Source organism: Xenopus tropicalis, chromosome 4 (assembly GCF_000004195.4).
Source record: "Xenopus tropicalis strain Nigerian chromosome 4, UCB_Xtro_10.0, whole genome shotgun sequence".
NCBI lineage: Eukaryota > Metazoa > Chordata > Amphibia > Anura > Pipidae > Xenopus > Xenopus tropicalis.
Window position 1 is genome coordinate 98329491 of NC_030680.2, and position 22497 is coordinate 98351987.

General features: G+C 36.0%; 1 protein-coding gene across 1 annotated transcript in view; it reads right to left on the bottom strand.

Moving 5' to 3' along the window:
• The window catches only part of tnr (tenascin R), a 175618-nt gene that overhangs the window by 13625 nt on the left and 139496 nt on the right, over positions 1-22497 (bottom strand). The window contains 8 exon segments of the mRNA NM_001113815.1: positions 1122-1254; positions 1438-1568; positions 16429-16572; positions 16772-16891; positions 17045-17188; positions 17629-17748; positions 18183-18449; positions 19396-19659. Of these exon segments, the coding sequence (NP_001107287.1) occupies positions 1122-1254; positions 1438-1568; positions 16429-16572; positions 16772-16891; positions 17045-17188; positions 17629-17748; positions 18183-18449; positions 19396-19659 (1323 nt within the window).

Sequence of the window (22497 nt, forward strand, 5' to 3'; positions counted from 1 at the left end):
CTTTCCCTCATTTCCCATTCAATTGTTCTCTCCACTATTCTAACTGTATATATGGGACATGGCTACCCACTCAACTTCTCTCCCAGTCTGGCATTCTGTGCACTGCACTACTTCAGTCTTTCTGTCATCTGCATTTTTCTTCTTATTAAATCTATCTTCTGTTCTTATGTCTTTCTATTTTGACGTTTCCATTTTGTATTTTTACCACCATTTTCTCCCCTTATATGTTTCTGACTCCTTCTCATCCCAAATTCTTCTCTCCCCTTTCTTTGTCTCCTTCTTTAAACCTTGCTTATTTTTCCTACATGTGTTCTCCTTTTCTTTTTTCTATTCTCCCCAATTCTTTTATTATTCCCCTCCCTCTGTTCTTTTTCACTTGGTTTTTTTACTTAATGTTCACCACTTCTGTGCTCTTATTCACTGATCTTTCCCATTTTTTATGATATCCCCTTTCCATTTTTCCTTTACCATTTACCTTCTGATTTCCCACATTACCGTTTTGCTCTCCTCTTATTTTTATGCCTTTTACCCTCTATTCTTTTCTTGTTTGCCTCATGTTTCCCTTGTTCTTCCTCCTGCTCCTTTTGTCTTCTTTTTTTCTCCTTTTCTTTGCCTTTTTTCTGCTCATCCCCTTTCTCTGCTTCCCACTGTACCTTCCATTAATCATCTTCTTTGCCTTCCCGCTTCATTATCATTAGTTATTTATATCGAACCATTTTACGCAGTGCTTTACAATAATTTATAACAAACACTGATCTGCCCTACTTTTTTTCCTATTATCACTTCGCATTGGAACAAACTATGCTTTGTCTCCAATCATAAAGCAGTTTTTTCCATAAAAAACAGAAAGTTCTATTGTGAGCAACTTGTGAGAATGAAGGAATCTGCAAATGACGTTTCTCTCAGGGAGATTCAAACAGCTGTTAATGTCTTGTGACAGCTGTTTGAATATTTAGCTGTGGGTCACAGATGGTGGGTCTGTGGGATGGATGCAGCCTGTTGGATACCAGTTGGACAACTCTACTCTGAAGAGTAATAAATCACAGAATGATGGGTAAAGGTATGAGCAGGTGGCTGAATAATATGGAGTTGCCCAGCAAATATGTATGAGAAGCACTGACCTGTAGTGAATACAGTGTGGGTGACCGAGCTCCGCTCCCCATTCTGCACAGACAGAATGCTCACAGTGTATTCTGTACTCTCCAGTAAGCCTTCCAGGCGGATCCATGTGTCCTCAGCATCTACTATCAGCTCCTAAGAATAAAATAAAGCAGTGTCCCAAGTTACACACACACAGAGGCATATATTGTGTTAAACTATACCATTGTTTGTTAAGCTTGGCCTGATAATTCCTGCATAAATTCCGATAAATCAATCTACCAGCAGTTTTAAAAGTGACTTTATTGTATCATACAAAACTCAGTTTTCACATCTCACCTTCCGGCTCTCATTAGCAGATTTATAAGTGAGGATGTAATTTTCAATAGGAGAGATGGGTGGCTGCCAAGAAATTAACGCACTAGTCCTTGCCACTTCTGTGGCAGTCAGATTCATGGGTGGATCCAGAACTGCAGAAAAAGCAAATAATAAATGCTGTATCAGAAATCAGTCAGTTTCTGTCCTAAACCACAGTCACACCTCCAAACCACTTATAAAATTATTTCTGATTTATAGTGCCAACTACCCCATTGTTCTTTAATACCTATTGTTGCTAATATGCAATATGTATGTACAGTGGGTATAAGAATGTACTTAAGTTGAATTTTAACTAGAAATTATAAATATATATATTTATAATATATAAATTATAAACACACTATTAAAACATTCAGTGGGGATTGGCCCAAATGTAGCTAAATCAGCTGCACCAAATATGAATGATGTGTTTTCCTTTTACTTATAAATGTCAAACTAGTTAGAAATATCCAATTTTAATTATAGTTATTTTACACAAAGTAGAGCACAAAAAAAATTAAATAAATAACTTTACTCTATCTTTTCCATGCCCCACCCCTTAAGAGGGTGTGACCAAAACACATTAGGAAGGAAGAGGCTAGGGACCATGGAGCACAAAGAAACCTCTATCATTTGGTATAGTATGAACATTTGTACATATTAAGTGTAATGCTAATAATTGTATTTATGGGTGGTATTGCTGTTTTTTGTAATTAATTTGTATTATGTTATATATTCAGGGTCATGAGCAGCAGCACACACATATAATAGATAGCTTTTTATAATATACTTGTTTATGTTATAACAACTTGTTTCAGGGAAGCAAGTAACTGGCTAAAAGTCTTTAACTTATGTTCCAATCCAAATACAAAAATGTACATGTACGTCTGCCAGTGCAGTGAGCAAAGTACAATTTTCAACACAATCACCGTGTTTTTTCCTCCCACAATGCAATGTTTTTTTCCTAGAATTCTGGCATCATTGCTGTTGCAAAGGAACAATTCCCATTGCTCTTGATGTAATTGCTATGAGCCTACTGCATCTGGTTTGGATGTGGCGGTACCTCCAGGGTTCCCCTGATTCAATAGGCGCAGCAGCGCTCAATTTGAAACGGAAGGTAGCAAGGACTGGGCAGTGCCGAGTTCAAGTATACAGGAGTGCAAAGAGCACATTTTAATGCAAGTACATTTAATCAAAGTGGTTTTACTTGCAACTGACTGTGGGGAAATAGTAAGGACGTACATGAGCCCTACAGTGTTTACTTCTACCTGAAAACAATGCAAAATATAGTGTAAATATTGTATATAGTGTATTGTGTAGTTTTGGAAGCTAATGTTTAATTTTGCTGCTTTAAAATTTATTGGCACTTTTGTGGTACTCACTATACTCACTTTACTAAAAACAGAAGTCTATCTATGTCCTATGTCATAGAGGGGCTCTTTGCAGCCAATGGATTCAGCCAGCTGAAAAGAACCCATAATAGAACCAGTACAGTTACTGCAACAAATCAACGCCTTTCTCTCATAATTTTACCTGCAATAAACTGATTAAATTCAATTACCTATTACCAATTATTTGGTTACAGTGGGTTATTCCCCTGTTAGTGTTATTAACTGAGCCAACGTTATTTTAACTGCTCCCACAAGTTAACCCAGATAAAGTTTATTGAAAAATAGATTTTTAGTACCATTTCTGATGGGCGTCTGCCAAACCTTTACATAAGGCTGTAACAGAACATTGCCACAATCAGATTTGTTCAGCTAAAGCACTGAGGTTTGAAATTGAATACAATTTGAATGACAGACACCTTGTTTTAATCATCTGGAAGGCCTCTGAAATGTTTTTTTTTTCTTTTTAAATTATGTTACCAGGTTACTCTCATACTCATTTTTCTTCAGGCAAGCTTAATACTTTTACAGCATCCCCATAGTATCCAGCTTTGATAGGATAAAACATCGGGGCTTTTCTAATATTTGTTACATTTATAATTAAATGTATCACTGATCTTCTAGCACAGGTTTCACAGCAGATAACAGATAAACTGTGTAGAATATAATGAGATTAGTTCTTACACAACAAGATAAACAAAGGCCAAAACCCATTCATGTCTCTCTACAGAAACACAGAATGATACCCTTTCTCATATAACATAGGACATTTGTTGGCAAGAAATAGTTTATTTGCAAATGTTTAATCAAAAGAGATAATCTTTAAATGTAAAAAAAATAAAAATGTATGATGTTACTGGCCCTTTAAGCCTTTAAGAGTGGTAATAGTCCCTATAGTGAAAAGAGGCTTTGTTTACACTTGTCATTTGTGCCCTGATAACATATTTTCAGTTAGCACAACTTTGTCATGGATCCATTTTTTTACTTTGACTGTTGAAGTTAAATATAAAGAAAGCAGATTGAGCTCCAGCAGGCTAATGGCACTGAAAGCAACTGACTCACAGACTGACTAACATTCTAGGTTTCTTTATTTATATGTTCATGCACCATCTCACTCCAGCCTGATTCCTCCTAGACACGTCTGTCTGATTCATTATCAGCTTTATCTTTAACTTTTTGCTTTTTGGTGCTTTTTCGAAGGCATAAGCCACCTATTCAGTACTGTGAATGTCTGTCAGGACAGATCTCTTGCCACTAACCTATTGTTTGGGTTAGTTGTCGGTGGATGATCTGGGTAGTTCCTTATATACAAGGCTTGATTATTTTTCATTTACAGATAGAAGAAGAGCGCAACTGTATTTTCTCCAAAGAGCTTTCTAATATATATTTGCAGTATGTGAAATCCACAAGGGATATCATTATCCTTGCAAGGAAGAACCAGGGTAGCAAGCTATGATTTCAAGGAGTATTGCTACTGCAGTTTATAAGACATAGGATGGATTTGGTGGATAACAACAGAAACTTTGCCTTTGGCAACTATACAGATTAAAGCAGCGGGCATCTCATAAAATGTTAAATGTTGTAAAATCTCCTGGGTTTCGAAAATCACATTCTGTTCTCATTGCAGGGTAGGTTTCATTGTAGCACAAAAAATTTAAGAGGGATCAGTGAAACGATATATTAAAGGGATACATACCATCATGATTTTTATGGTATACTTTGTATTTCTAAATTACACTGTTTACATAGCAAATAATTCACCATTTAAAATATTATTCTTCAACCAACAAATGTATTTTTTTAGTTGTAATATTGGTATGTAGGCAGCCATCTCAGTGCATTGTGTATGAGTCTCAGCTTTCAGAAGGAGCCAGCGCTACACATTAGAACTGCTTTCCTACTCCCATGTAACTGGAGGAGTCCCAAGCCGGACTTGGATTTCTTACCATTGAGTGCTATTCTGATATCTACTGGGAGCTGCTATCTTGCTACCTTTCCATTGTTCTGCTGATCGGCTGCTGGGAGGGGGTGATATCACTCCAACTAGCCCAGCCTCATGTGACATTTTAAAATTAAATCTAAAAAAAATCTGTTTGTGGTTTTGGAAAATAGATTTCAATGCAGGATTCTGCTGGAGAAGCTCTATTAACTGAAGCATTATGAGAAAACATGTTTTCCCATGACAGTATTCCTTTAAACTTAAGCTACAAAGACCTGTTTCCCTTGTTCAGGCTGCTGCCAGAAGAAGTCAGAGTTTCAGCGTCCATCTAGGCGCACCTTAGCTGTGTAAGCAATAATATAATTGGTGCAAGAAATACTTTCTCTTTTCCTACTGACACTTTTTAAGATCAATATAAATGTTGTTAAAGCTATTTTGAGCGTTCACCATTCCCCAACCATTCTAACCTGTGTGTCAGTCCAAACAAACTGCATTATAAAGTCTACTTGATGAAATGTACCCAATGTAGGTCTCTCTTTATTTCCCAATACCCCCTTCACAAATTTTTTTTATAACAGAAAATGTTACAATGTATGCATCATATATTTGGGTTTCCAGATCTTACCCTTTAAAACAGATTCATATAAAATAGAAATACTTTGCCCACTGTGTGGGGCATTGTGCAAATAGCTGTAGGCCTCCACGTTCCATTTCAGAGACCCATAGACTGTGCTTTGAATTGAGTGCAGCCTGTGTTAGGCAGTGCATCATCATTTTGAGGCACAAGGTAGGAACAGCAGGACTCCGAATGTTTATCCACAGGCTAAGATTCAGCTCTGCGTGGCCATAGCCTTACATTCTCTGACAGCAGCCTGACCAAAATCAAGTTAAAGGAAAACTTTACCCCCAGAATGAATACTTAAAGGAGAAGGAAAGGTAGAAACTAAGTAAGCTTTATCAGAAAGGTCTATGTAAATGAATCCATGCCTGGCAAAAAAATTCATCACTAGCACTGGCAGATGGGAAAATGAAAGTAACTACAGTTTATCTTCATATATTGTCAGGTCTGCCCATTTGACCAGGACAAACAAAACACTACTATTCGCCTGTATATATATATATATCTACAGGTATAGGACCCATTATCCAAAAATGCTCGGGACCAAGGGTATTCTGGATAAGGGGTCTTTCCGTAATTTGGATCTCAATACCTTAAGTCTACTAAAAAATCAATAAAACATTAATTAAACCCAATAGGATTAATTAAATCCAATAAGGATTAATTATATCTTAGTTGGAATCAATTACAAGGTTCTGTTTTATTTCTACATAGAAAAAGGAAATCAGTTTTAAAATTCTGAATTATTTGATTAAAATGGAGTCTATGGGAGACGGGCATTCCGTAATTCGGAGCTTTCTGGATAACGGGTTTCCGGATAAGGGGTCCGATACCTGTATATATATATATATATCAGTTGATCAGTCATTGTATTGCCATTTTAACTCTGGCTTTCAACTACATTATTGTAGGGCTGAACACATTGAATCTACAAGCTAAACTACCCAGGAGAGAGTAATGTGCATTAAGTACAATGATGTGCACCTCGAAAATAATAGCAGCAGCACACTGACAAAGTTAAAATATGGCAAGAATGTATTTAAAAAAAGGCAATGTTTTGGGCCCTTTATTTCAGGCACCTTGGCACCCACAATTTCTAGTGAAGCCTGTTGCACAATAAAAAAATTCTGTTTAAATCAAACTCGTTTGTCTAGTTTTCTTCCTCGTGACAATGCTTTATTGTGTACCTTATTATTACCCCCCTTAAAATATTTGTATATTTAAAACAAATAATTAGCTGATAAGACCAAATCATACAGAGCTGTCAACCAAACCCATGTCATGAGGGGGATTATGATCCAGTCCAGATTTCAGTCCAGACTGAATTCCCCTTGACATGAAACAATAACATGAAATAAGCTCCGTAAAAGGCCTGGAGTGGATCTCCTTCTCCCTCATGACATGGAGTTGGTTACAGCTCTGGTCACATTTTCTGGGTACACAAAACAGTGTACAATGCTCTATAGGATTCAGTTCATTCAGAGCATTACATTCGATCAGCATATGTATGAAATCTTCTCAGGTGTCTTTACACTCTTATGTGTACTACTCAAAATGCCATGTTCATAGCAAGCAGAACTTTCTTAAATGTGTTCTATTGAAAGCCACTGCAGCCCTTGCAAGTCTAAAACTTCCCAATTAATCACAATCTGATCAATGTGTGCTACAGATTAATTGCACTTTTTACTTAATTAAACAAATGACAAAGAAACACAATCAAGTCCCTAGATGCTTAAAACTATTAGGAAGAATGTAATTTAATATATCATGATATTTTTTATGGATGCAGACTATTCAACAAACTCCATGCACCTCCAAGTGCTCATCTGACAATAAAATAGTCACAATCAATGTTCAGTGTTTCTGTTGAGAACTATTTAAAATGGTGTGCAAAATGGTTGCAAATAGATGGATAAATAGTAGCAGAAGCCATTATATATATATATATATATATATATTCATAAAATGATATCATTTAATTGCTCCATTTAATATTATACTTGCTTAAGAGTTATTATAGACTTACTTTTGACTATATGTATGTACAACTTGTTAATGGGGAACAGGGGAATGTAATACAATTCACAATGTTTTTTCAGGTGTTGAAACCCATAACAACCAATAAAATGCTTCCCTTCAAACAGTAAATACTACCTACTATTGCATAACCCCCATGGCCTCAATAAGGTTAAGCAAGATATCACATAAACCCTTGATAGGCCTCTACTTTCTAGCACACTGTGCTGTTGTTAACCACTTTTACATTCTAAGTGGCCTTTGATATTTTGGATATAATTATTTTAATTAATTAACACTTACAGGTTTTATTTTTATTTTTCATTTTGCTGTAAGACCATAGTTTCCTTTCCTTTTTGCTTTGCCATCCCACTGGCAATGGGTTGGAGTAAGGGAGGGTATCCAATGAGACTGCATAGAGATTTTCTATAGAAACTCTTTACTGTCTTCCCATGACCCAAGCAATTGTACAAAGTTGGGGAAAGAAGTACTTTATATCAGGGATCCATAGATTATTTAATACTTTAAATTTCCCCTATTTAGTTTTAAAAGTATCATTCCAAAAGAGGAGGTGATACCTAAAAGTGGGAAGGGTCAAAAATTGTATCTGGTGAATGTAACTGGGTGTGGCTTGGTTCTGGCCTAAAATTCTAAATTTTTGCAAGATAGCGTAGGGGGATCAGAGAACTCTTCCTCTACCCCCTGTTCTACCTGCAACATCGTCCAGCCCGGTTACAGGCAGGGACCAATCTGATTGCCTAGCAGGTGGGAAAAAGGCCTGATGCTTGCTGGGAGCTCCAGAGGACATCTGAGAAAAGTGAAGAACCCAGAGAGAGCCTGGATTTTTAGCTAAAGGCACAGCTTGGAGCAGTAAATGTTATAAAGGATTCCCTGCTGTAGTATCTATCCAGACAGAAAGTGAAGGAGCTGCCTAGGAATATAGACAGCATTTCTGCCATAAGCTGTGGTTTGCTTTGCTTGGCAGAAAAGTCTAGAACATCGGTTATCTAGAAGGAGACAACCTGTACCTGCCCAGCTGCCTGTGGATACCTTTGCCAGCCTTGTGAGCCACCATCGAGTGGTCAACTTGAGGGAAAATATTGGAAGCACATAAATGTGTGGTCCCGTGTGTGAGGACAGATCTTGTGCATGAGCCTACCATGTGGGAGCAACTGCCATTATCCAAAGGAGAGGTTCTTTGGGGCAGGTACCTTGGGTTAAGAGTAAGGGATACATTTCTTGGGAGTACACTGCGCAATAACAGTATTCCATTTAAAGTAGAGTGTGAAACTGTGGCACTTGTACTCACTGTACTAGTGAGGTAGAGAGACCCCAGGTGCACCCCCCTCCCCCAGCCAGGTTTGTTTTAAACAGTTTTGCTTTCTTCTATCTCTATATAAAGTTTATATTTGTTTGTTCCAAATCTTTGCGTGTTTTATTTTGCTTGTGGAATCCCCCTGGTGTACTCCTTAGTGTCCACTAGGTGGATGCACTGTAAATCCCAGTTCCCAGAATATTTCACAAGCAAAGAGGCCAGGCCTGTTGGATTCCCAAACAGGTACAAGAGAGTGTGATCCTGTTCTATGAGAGTGTACCAAGAAAGGGATACCATTTTTAATTTCCTGTGATCCCAGAAAAAACTCATTTTAAAAGAATTATTGGTTCTTCAGTATTCCCATTTATATACAGTATGTAAATGTTTTCAATATCTCACACTCCATCTTTATGTATTTAGTTGTTCCTATAGATAATGGGGTGTTCCTATAGAGCTAGGGTGAGAAGTGCTGTATGTCAGGAATCCATAGATTATTTCAAGCCTCTTAACTGTCTCTTTTAAGGATGGATAGTGATGATCGCAATAGAGATGGGACTGTCCAAAAGTGAGCAAAAAGGAGGCATATTAAAGTGTACCTGGATGTAACTAGGTGTGGTTTCATCACAGACTAAATTTACAAATTTTTAATTTTGAATCCCTGCAAGATATTTTATTTCCTATTATTATAGCAAAAGAGTGTGGAAGTTAAATCGTAACTAAGTATGAATTCTCCCCTTTTGCAAATGATCCCCCCACCAAGGATCTACTCATGCTGCACTGTGTGAATGTATTTATGCTTCATCTGTATGTATTTATGTACTTGTATTTTATGTACGTAGCCCTTTACATGTTTAATATGTACAATGTAGATGATGGTCCACTCATTTAGATTCATTGAAAAGTCACCAGGGGAGCAGATGAGACCATCATAGCAGGAAAGCAAGAGGCATTGAGGAAATGGATAAATGGCATGAATAGCAAACCTGTCAAAAAATCTTTGTTGGAAGACACTTAAAGAATTATTATATGCATAGTGATTTCTCAATGTGTCGATCTATAAAACTATGCCAAGGTAATAGTAGGAGCTCAGCATCCAGCAGATGGTGCATTTGAGCTACTGCTCAGACTTATACTGACAGGTTTATAACAATGATGGACTCCTGCAGTTCCTCATTACCTTTGAGGCACGCATATCTCAACAGCTTGTAAAAGCCCAGGGTTCAGAGATTGCCACAGACCATCTGCACAACACAAAAGGCACTCCTGGGGCACAGGATAAAAGGGGAACTTTTGCACAAGGTACAAATCAGGCTTATTTTTAACTTAGTCACACAAGTTTGCACCACCCTTCTCTTCTATAGGAAGTAGTTAATTATATCAGGGGGATAAAGAAAAGACGAAATGTCCTGCCAGCAGTAAGAGGGTGTGATTTCTTTTTTACACAATTCATTATATCAAGTACAAGTAGACTCTCAAAATAAACTGAAGCACTGGACTGTTACAAGCTATTTGCTGATTATCAGCAGTTGGATGAAATGAAAAGCAGCCTTGGGAATAACAGACACTTGGTCTAATACATCTGTTTACATCAATTGAATTAAGGTTCAAAAAAGAAGAAGAACTGCGCCCATGTATTTGGTTTCAACTTTTAATGATATGTAAAGGGATTTAATGCAAAATGCAGGAATCTTTAAAATTTTTTGTATGATACTTGTAAAACCAATGCCTGATAAAGACTGTTCCTATGCCTCACTTGAACCCAACCCACCACTGGTAGCAGAGCACCTGTAATACCATTACTGCTTGTCTGCAGAGTCTAGGGTGAGATATGTCACCCATATAATTTAAATGGGTCCCTTAAGATGAATGGAATTTTAAAACATTAAAAAAAACCTGTTTAAATATTGGTAGACAGCAGAGAGTTCACTTTAAGGTTAACATTTATGGATGGGGAGTTGTGCATTAACCCAAAAAGTAACTGATGGCCAACAGAAAGCTGCATTTATATTTTAGCAATCCATAAACTGGTTTATGTAAAAAGGTGCTTAAGTACTATCTGAAAAATAAGGAAACCATAATAATCTTATCTCTAAAGTCCCTTTGCTTTCCAGAAAATCTCTGCACCAACCACTATGGAAAGCAGAGCAAATCCAAGTCCCAAAATCTATCACTGCCCAACAGAGCAAGGTGAGGTCAAGGTTGCCTGACTTTGTGGTTCTAAGGAGGATTTGGGGAAAGGTTCCTATGATGCAGAGATACACCATCACATATACCTATTTAGCAAGATATTTTTGCCCATTATTGTGTCTTCAATATGGAAACATCTATAGTATAAGTGTTTTTGCACTTCTTTTTTATATAAGCTCAACTGAAAGAGCTCACATCAAAAAGGTGGTATTTTTCCTTTAAAGCAAGCTTCAACCCTTGCCATAGGCTGCTTTACAAGCAACAATCATGTTCAGTTAACTGTTAAAACACTCTGCAGTTACACTAAATAAGGATCCAGTCAAAGCAGAGCGCTATGGTGTAAAAAGGACCAGGATATTGTGTCTCTTTGCCAGGCATCATACTAATCTGTCCAGGCTAGATTGGAGGCTTTGCTTCAACTTGGGTCAGAAATAGAAACCGTCTAAACACTGTCTAGCTGGTGAGAATATGTTGCCATTTTGTCACATGAAGAGATAGCCAGATCTAATTGATTGCATTTATGATGTGCAACTCTTATAATATTATAATTCAATTCTGCTGATCTATTGTAAGAGTCTTGACAATGGGGGAATAAGATTTTCTTAACTATTGTCTTCCATCTGCTTCAGTGTAATTTTATCATACAGTTAAGTTCTCTGTCACCCTTTCATATGCACCCTCCCTGTTCTTAGTCTTAGTCCTTTTTTCTATTTTATATCATAATGTTGGAGCTAGTAAACAGCCCCCTTCATCCATTTGTCCACACCTTCATATAAAAGGGTGTAACTGCTTTTCACTCATTCAACAGGCTTATTATATTTGCAATTATGTGTTGGCTATTATATTTTATACTGCACACTTAAGAACATAGCAGGATAAACCACAGGCGTGTGGAACTTTAAGCCTTTGGCTGTCACAAATCTTCATTTAAAAACTATATAAAAGAACGGGATAAAAAAAAAAATTGTTGCTAATTAACCCCAAAACACCAGTTATTTTATACAGAATTCTGTACTTCTGTTGTTTTGATTTATCTCGTCAAAAGTACTAGTCAACAGAAAAGCCATGTTTAATTATTTATTGTGAGTTTGGCTCACACAAAGCCCTTATTTCCTATCCCTTGGTTGCTGAGAAACACATCGGGAAGAAAAGGGTTTGTTTTGTCAATTTTCTATCTCCCTGTCCTTATCATATGGCAAGATAGATGAATGCTTTCCAGCTTTCTAATTTCCTGCCACATTTCTCTGGCAGAAATCTAGTGTTGTTGAAAATAAAGCCTTTTAAATTTAAATCTAGTGGGTCACCTTAGCAGCATCTTGTATTTTCAGAAAACAACAAGCATTGCACTACCTTGAAGGAGTCAAACAGAACCCAAGCAAAATGTTTTATCTATTGTATCATATATACAATCATGAAATACAAGTTACTCGTTTTCTGATAGAACACAGAAGCATAGTATGATCACAGAAATATGTTTACTCTGCGAGTTTAACAAGCTAAAACATACCTGGACATGACCTATAACTTTTAGTTAAGCTACTACTGTATATATACTGTATCTGTTGCTGGAGGAAAATGTTTATACATATATCTATATCACACAGTGTTTCAAATAGGACATTTTCAAGGATAGAAATGTCCAATATACATATACATGTACATAATAATTGATTTGTTTTCACAAAAGAATGTGTTTTACTATTTTTTTCCCCAAAAGTATAGTGAACATAAAAACATCAATATCATCATATCATTTTGAGTATGTATATAGTTATACAGTTACATAGGGTTGGCAAAAGACCAAAGTCCATCAAATTTAACCCTTCCAAGTAAACCCAACACACACAAACCTATACTGACCTATCTATACACTCACATACATAAACTATATATACAACCACTAATACTAACTGTAGATATTAGTATCACAATAGCCTTGGATACTTTGCTTGTTCAAGAACTCATCCAGGCCCCTCTTAAAGGCATTAACAGAATCTGCCATTACAACATCACTAGCAAGAGTATTCCACAACCTCACTGCCCTCACCGTGAAAAACCACCTACGCTGTTTCAAATGGAAGCTCCGTTCCTCTAATCTAAAAAGGCGGCCTCTGGTGCTCTGATCGTTTTTATAACGGAAGTTTAGACTGTTAACATGTCATAAATTGAATCTCTTCTGCTGTATGTTTATTAGTGATGAGTGAATCTGTCCTGTTTTGCTTCGCAAATTTGTGAATCTTTCAAAAGATTTGTGAAATGGGGAAAATGTTGCGCGTCAAAAAAATTTTGGTCGCATTGCCTGTTTCACAAATGGTTAACACTGGTTTAAAAGGGAATTATAGAAGGTTACAGCATCAGCTCAGTCTTAAGTGTTTCATTCTTATGCAGTGTGTGCTATACCAAGCAGTTACCCATAGGCCAAGAGTCTTCTTGGATTGCCTGTTGGTTTCTGATCCTTAGTTTATCCATAACCTTAGCTCTTGGCTCAGTGTAGTGCACATCAGCTCAGAATTCCATAATGAGTTCACTCCAATATGAAATATGTCATTAATAACTTTGTTTCTATAGATCACTCATTCACTGACCAATTTGCCTGGTGTGTAGCCATGGAAATCCAAAGTAATTCACATACTTAGCATTAACAAAATGAACACTGAAACAATGAAATAGTTGTATATGCAGAGAAACACGTATTGGAAAACTGAAGGCTATTTCATAAATATAAAGTAAAGAACACAAAAGAAAGACAAAAAAATAATATTTTACAGACTTACTGCATGAGCTCATAGAATAAATATTGAAAGTTTCATATAGTATTTAACATTTAATATAAGTAATAAGTATTCAAGACATGAATACATAGCAAAAGTTTTTATAGAGTACAGTTAATATGCATACAAGCTAAACAGATAAAGAACTGAAATGATCCATTGAAATAACTGTCTTTACTTGCTTGGTGTACATTAAAGGATCAGTCTGTATGTGTATATGGAATTAGCACTCCTATTCATTCCAATGGTTTTTTAATTTTTATTTTTGCCCCATTTGATCTTAATATAGATGGTCAGTGGTGTGTGCATTTGCAATAAAAATATAGTACATATCTAGCACAATGGAAAAGATAGATTAACAACATCCTCAAAAGAGCTAGTAGAATGTTTTGGAGTGCATGGTAAAATGACAACATTCTACTTTATAAAACCCATAATGAGAGATTTATATAGAGCATGGTTGTCCAACTGGAGACCCACGGTATGGCTCCCAGTCTACTCGTAGGGGCCCATTTACTTACTCACGAACGGGCCGAATGCGTCCGATTGCGTTTTTTTCGTAATGATCGGTATTTTGCGATTTTTTCGGAAAATTATCGCAACTTTTTCGTTACCAATACGATTTTTGCGGAAAAACGCGAGTTTTTCGTAGCCATTCCGAAAGTTGCGATTTTTTCGTAGCGTTAAAACATGCGCAAAAAGTTGCGATTTTTTCGTAGTGTTAAAACTTGCGCAAAACGTCGCGCCTTTTAAGTTTTAACGCTACAAAAAAATCACAACTTTCGGAATGGCTACGAAAAACTCGCGTTTTTTCGCGCAAATCGTATTGGTAACGAAAAAGTCGCGATAATTTCCGAAAAGTCGTAAAGGCGCCGAAAAAATCGAAAAAAATACGAAAAAGTCGCAAAATGTTCGTTTTCCAATCGGAATTTTTCCAATTCGGTCGGAATTCGTGTCTTAGTAAATCAGCCCCAAAGTCTTCATAGACTTCACTGTATAACATCATCATTTTAATGTATTCTGGCCCTTAACCATGTTATAAGAGATATAATCGCCCACTGCATGTAATAATTTGGACAGCACTGATATAGATGATACAGGGTCAAGATTCTTAAAACTTGCAAGATATGTAATGATATGTAATGCTCAAGCTCTAGGAAAGATTCATTTATTTTAAATATATGAGTGAAAATAATGTTGTTTTGCTATTTTTTACATGGATCCAGCCAGGCCACCATTTGTAAAAATGAATCCAGCAGTGTTTTGGTTTAAAACTTGTTTGAACTGATGCCTGGAAGCGGTTTTCAGATTATACAGGTATTGAGCAAAGTTTCAGAAAGCCAAAAGGAAGATTTGTCCTTGGATGAAATTTGACTTATAACCAGATAAGTCATTTTAATGAGACACTTGGGACAAGATTTACTATGCCCTAATCTTCTATGGGTGCTCAATAGCATTAAAATAGGTATAAATGTATTATAAACTTTTTAGCAGTAGAAATAATTGTGCAGATTGCAAGAATTTATGCCACCTTCCTGTGCTATGTATCTAATTGTAATATATAAATAAATTATAACAATGCAAAGATATTGTTTTTTACAAATATATCATATTCTTAAAAACCCTTCCAGGCATAAACTGTAAAATAACATTTTTTTTAAACACATATTGCAAGGTGTATCGTGAATCCAATGCAAGTTAGATATTCTGTGCACATTTTCCTACCCGCCAGCAGAAACCAACACAAATATGATTAGTGTAACCCTAGAGAATGCCACTGGCTAACAGTAAAGTCTTATTCCCAGATTATAGGGCCATTGAACCCTGGCAGCAGTGTTATATATGTATTGTATTGCAATCAAACTCGATTACTCAAATGAACAAACAATGCCTCTGAATTGCTACTCAGCAGCATGATATATAAAATTCTGGATTTCATAAGGAAAGATCTGTTTATGGGGATAATAGCCTTTACTCGAGAAGCATTATCGACTCTAATGGCTCTGGTGCTGAAAAAAATTGCTCATGATAAGGATACCAAACCTCAAACAGATTTTAGTAAAGCTTCTATATTTTGTCTTCATGAAAAATTCATCTCTTGTAAATCATTCTGTTACTCAGTGGAACTGTGCATCTCGTGGCTTAATGCTGTCAAGCTGTGGTTATTCTGCTTATGCTGTCTGTGAAACTATTGACTTATTAATAGGAAAGGGTTAGTAGGAACATACTCTGTACAGCAGAAACTTACCATGCATCATAGTTTCATTAATTAATCCTATGTCTTACCTATATAACTATTCTACAGACAGTGTCCTTATAACACCCATTACTGGACCTCTTTAAGTTTTTTGGACAAGGCACTCTTTAGCTCTCGCACTGGTTATTGGTTGGTTTTTATGTATAATGTATACACCTCTTTTTGGGGCAAAACAGCCAAATACTGTATATTGGTGTTTTATAAATACATGTTAATAAAGTTATTATTAACCATATTATCACCAAATGCATGAAATATTTTTTATCTCTCATGAACCATAAATATCTAGGGTTGAAATTAATTTTGCCGTGACTGGTTATAGACTGAGCTCCTCTTCCACTGTTTAAGGGGTCAGCCAATCATTTTGGGAACCTGTGCCTTAAATATTTTTTTTAATGATAACATCTTAGTACATACATACACAAACATTCAAATAACATTTAACATCATCTGACGCCTTACTTCCTTTTCTTGTACATACTTGTTGTGAAGCTGACCCCAACAGATCGACTGGTTTGGTGCCCAAAATTAGCAGATAGTGTCACTGAATAATTGGTGCGTGGGAGAAGGTTCTGCAGCTGAAATTCTATGCTCTCCCCATCCACAAGGATTGTTTCTCCTGAACCTGGAGTCAAAAACAAAACAGGCATCAAGCATTCTAGAAATCTCTATTGTTATAAGGCTATATAGGTAACCAGTAAGATATCATTCAGTCTGCCTTCAAACCAATGCTATTGCTAGGGTGTGAGATGGGGAATGGGGAATTTATTTTTCACTTTTATAATTCTGTGGTTTAAAATTATATATTTGTTGATGTTTCTAACCTGCATGGTGTGTTACTATGATGACATAGCTCTCCACTTCTGATCGTGGTGGTTCCCAGTGTAGAATGGCTTCTGTGGCAGTGATATTGCTGGTCCTCAAGCCATATGGGGGATCAACAGCTGCAACAACAGGAGACAAGAAATTAAGAGCTAAATTGGGTTGCATGGATGGTTCAAGTGCGATTTCTATAAACTCAATAATGTTTTGAGCCCATATATCTATATGACTAGTTGACTGTTCCTTTTGTTTCATATCACTCTGTTTGTACTGACCTGTCCATGACACAATGCCAACACGTTCACTCTCTTCACGCCCTCGAACACTTCTCAAACTTATCTTGTATTCTGTATTAGGCATGAGATTTGCCAGGGTATACCGTGTTTGGTCATTTCCAATCACCACACTGTCCATCCTCCCTGCATAGGAATATTTATATATAGTTACATAGGGTTGAAAAAAGACCAGAGTTCATCAAGTTCAACCCATCCAAGTAAATCCAAGTATATGTTGCATGATATGAATTCTAGACATTCAACCAACAAGAAATGAAATAATGAAGAAAAAAAAAAACTTAAAAAGAAGAAGGAAGCTAACAAATAATATCTACAGAAACACAAAACCACATTCCTCTTTTACTTGTGACTTTCTGGGTCACAATTATATTTGACAGAGGTCCTTTTTTATTACTCATAATTACAAAATCTGCACAGGTAAGTCATTACCTGCTATACATAACTGGTGTTCATAACTTTGATACCAACATATGGCATTTGGTAATATGTTTTTTGAATATTGTTCTTTAACAAGTTCTGAATGTAAGAGACACACTAGACCCATGACCATGTCTCTTCAGTACCTTTGGTAGATTGGTAAGTTAGTCTGTAGTGGTGTAAAGAGGAAGGAGGTGGTCTCCACACCACAGCCAATGAGTTTTCCGTGACATTTATTACAGAAAGGTCCATCGGGGGAGCCACACCTGGAAAAACAAGAGTACAGACTTTCTGGTAAGGAAAGAAGTGCCAAAAGCATTGAGAATAAATGCACCCAGAAAGAAACATCCATAAAGGTAGGTAAAAAAAAGAAATTTCATCTTCATGATTATTACATATAAAAGTAAAAATATATTATCATCAAGATTGTCAAGTAATCATTTTTCCTGTCAATAATTTAACATTTAAATAATTGTACTGATTTAACAGTTATTGCATTATAAAAACCCATGAGCCAAATTGAGTTGTTTTCAAAATACCTATCTCATGGTCTAACATAAAAACTCAAATGAAGTCTGTGTACAAATTTAGAAATCTACTTCAACTGGGCCATATACAATAGCATATGTATATAGTAAATATATGAGAAACAGGTTCCATTTAACAAATGCTCACAAGCACCCATAAAAATATGCCCTACCTGTTGTGACTGTGCCTTCCACAAGCTCTGCTCTGACAGTTCCGTGAACTGGTAGAAGGGTGACCATGTATTCTGTGGAAGGTTGAAGAGCTGAAAGTCTGGTTTGTCTCAACGAGGGGTCTAAAAAGAGCTGTAGAGGATCTTTGCTGTCAATGGGGTTGTAAGTCAGAATGAATTGATCCGGGGGTGGAGAAGGGTCAGTCCACGACACATTTACACTATATGCCGTAACTGCAGAAAAATGAAGCTGCGTGATAGGGCGGAAACCTGCAGATTAAAGAAGAAAAATACTAGGATATCATTTTAGGTCAATAAACCATTTTGCAATTTTTTCCTTGTACTAGCAATTCTAGGTAAATTTACAAAAAGTCCAACCAAAAAGTCATAGCATAAATCTATTGCTATGGAGTATAATAAAGGTGGTGCAAATGTTATACCTTTATTTAAGATGAGAATTACAACAAGTTTAATAGAAAACATCAGTTTTTATTCAAATCTGTTAGACGTTTTATTCATCTTATTAAGTAAACTGTGTTGGTGGATGTTGTATTGCACTAATGTGCCAGAAACAGGCAACTTAGCTGATGACTGAATGTGTGGGCATCCTTTACATTTTGCCACATGGATGTGTTACTTTACTGCTCGGCAGTTTCATGGAATGTGATCTAATATGACATGGTGTAGGACTGGTCAAAATATAGGAAATTTTAGAAAAAGCATAAGTAACAATAACCCTGTTTCCTCTCAGCCACCATGTATTGATACATAAAACACCCCCATAGTTTTTTTTCTTTCACTAAGCAAAAGTCAGCAAGACCCTTTAATCCCAAATTATCTGTACATATTTTGAGATCTTGCGTGACTGAACCTAATAAATTCTTCCCAGATGCAGCACAATGACAAGAAAAGAGAATAAAATGGATTAGAAAACTTGGAAATTTCACTTCTAAATTCTGTAGATTCTGTAGAGCAAGATGATATTCCTGCCAGTCTCATAGTTTGTAATATATATATTTATATATATATATATATATATATATATATATTTATATTTATTTATATATTTATATTTATTTGTTTTTACAGAACATAGAACTTAAGTAGAAATAAACTATGCAGTGTGTAGTAGTATTTATATACTGGTAAAATCTTTAATTAACACATGTATGGCAATTAAATGACAAACCCATGCTGAAATACTGAAATGATTTACCAGTGAATGCATCAATAGTTGTCTCTTTGCTTTGCTGTCTCCCTCTTTCTGCAAAAATAGAGATGGTATACTCTGTCCCAGGTTCTAACTCAGAGAGTTCATACTGTGAAATATCGCTGGGGACTGTGACTTCAGAAGCCATGCCAGAGGAAGGAGTGAAAGAGATCCGGTAATGGTCAATTGGACCTCTGGCTTTTGTCCAGGTCAGTGATATGCTCTTGTCTGTGGACCCAGTTACCATTAGATCAGTTGGACTGTCTAACTCTACAAAACAAAACAAAATACATTTCTCCCATTTAAATGCTTCAGCAAATATCACAGCTTCATAGTACAGGTATGATATCCCTAATCTAGAAACCTGTTATCCAGAGAGCTCTGAATTAAGGGATGGCCATCTCTCATAGACTCCATTTTAATCAGTACTTGATTCTAAAATATAATAAATCCTTATTTGAGGCATAATATGTTTAAATGTTTTTAGCAGGCAACATATGGAGATCCAAATTATGTATTATGTATAACAGTTCTCATGCCTGTATATACAAAGTTCTGCAAGCAAAATGGCAGATAGATATGATCTAATGTGTCCCATTTGCAACTGATGGCATATAGGCTTTTTAAGTAAAATGTAAATTGTATCTATTTTCAAATATGTGCAGTTCAATTCACTATTTTCATTATTATTCTTTATTAACATAATGCCAACATATTCTGTGGTGCTTTATGAAGTTCACATGTCATTAACTGCTGCAATGGAACTTATAATCTAAGGTCCCCCTGACATTCATGCAAACTAGGGTCAGTTTTATTAGGCGCTAATTAACCTGCCTGTATATTAGGGACTCATCAAATGTGTGAAGGTAGCGCCCAGTGGGTAGGAGTTATTTTTATGATGTATGTCTTGTATGCCCCTGTGTAACAACCTGTGTTTAAATAAACTTTGAAAAAAGTGTCTGTTGTGGATGCTGCAAGCTTATAAAGCATACAACAGGAATACATATGGGTTCACTAAGCTTTTTAAAATTATAAATATGTATGTATTGTTTGGTACGGTTGCCAAATGAGCAGATCTTTGATTGATGTGGCCATTTATGTAATGGACCATATGGGGTTGATCTGACTGCTTGGCCCCTGGGCAGATTATAAAACCTACCTGGTTCCTAGCTAGATATCCATTGGACTGGCCATCATTTTGTCCTTATACATGGGTCAATAAGCTTCCAACTCATCTGAAGTCAGCCTCTATTGTTAGCTCTATTGTCAAGTTTTGTCATTTGTTCTGAAGCAAATCCCATGAAAACATGTTCCTTTCCACAACTAAAACAGTTTCACAAAATTGCTAAGTGGGAGCTGGTACTGAAGCAATAAGGAGGATAGCACCCAATTAAAAGGGCATATTACCTGCTTAAATTGATTCCCCTAAAAAAAAAACAGCACCACTTTACAAGCTGTACCTATTATCATTACTTGTAAATGAATGTGTTTTACATATACCATATTTGCAGCTCCAGGTTTAATGTTACTGTTTCTAAAATATATTATCTTTGTTTTCTGAATAGTGTAGTTGTGATGGACAATTTATTTGAGCCAAATTGAGCTGCTAATGACTGCTTACTAGCAGGTTATTCAGCAATTACGTTTCAAACATTTACTTTGGAGCGAAAGATATAAACATTATTGCTTTCATTATCTAGCACTTTCAACAATCGTTTTACCACAGAATATGATGGATTTTTTTTTTCTTCTTCATTTTACTCAGCTGAGATGACACCCCTGTGATCAAACTTTAAATTTTGGGACATTTGGCACCCAAATCACAGCATGTAGAAGGCCATTTAGGCAATGCAATTAGTGTGATTGCTATTTCTTACAACATTTTTATATAAGCATTTGTAAGAGAAGCATTTTTAGTCTCCAGGTTAAGCTTTCACATCTTTTTAAAGCTACAGTTTTAGGGAACAGCACAAATATAAGGTAAATACAGGGGTGGATTGTAGTAGATTTTGGTGTAAGAGACCTGTTATCCAGAATGCTCAGGACCTGGGGTTGCGTGATTTGAATTTTCATACTTTCATACTACTAAAAATGTTTTAATATTAAATAAACCCAATAGGATTATTTCGCCTCCAATAAAGATTAACCATATCTTAGTCGGGTTCAAGTACAAGGTATTGTTTTATTATTACAGGTATGGGATCCCTTATCCGGAAACTCATTATCCAGAAAGCTCCAAATTACGGAATGCCCGTCTCCCATAGACTCCATTTTAATCAAATAATTCAGAATTTTAAAACTGATTTCCTTTTTCTCTGTAGTAATAAAACAGTACCTTGTAATTGATCCCAACTAAGATATAAATAATCCTTATTGGATATTAAACAATCCTATTGGGTTTGATTAATGTTTTATTGTTTTTTTTAGCAGACTTAAGTTATGGAGATCCAAATTACGGAAAGACCCCTTATCTAGAATACCCTTGGTCCCGAGCATTCTGGGGGGTCCCACACCTGTACAGAGAAAAAGGAAATCATTTTTAAGATTTTGGATTATTTTATTAAAATGGAGTCTATGGGAGATGGCCTTCCCGTAATTCATCACTTTCTGGATAGTGAGTTTCTGGATAATGGATCCCAAACCTGTATATTAACTCTTAACTTGCAATTCATTGTTAAAGACTTTACATTGTCTTTGTCACTCCTGCAACCCATTGGCTGGATAGGTGGGATGGCTTCTTAAAAACTGTACTTAAATCCTGAACTCAATACTTATACAATGTACACTACTATAATAAAGTGACTTCAACCGTGTCAGGCTTGTTTATCAAAATTCATGTTTATGTAACTTTTGTACTTTTCCCACTTTGATTAACCTTGGTTAAAAAAAAAATATATATATATATAAATATGTATGTAAAAATGATGAAAACCTGAAAAACTCAGATTGACTAAATAGTTACAAATTTAAATAGGACAGCTTCTATTGACTTCTACATGACCTCATAAGCGTTTAGATGCCAATGTTTTACATTTGTGTTTTTTTCGTTGCTTAATAAATATCGGACATTGCATTTACTATTCAGATTAGTGATGAGCGAATTTGTCC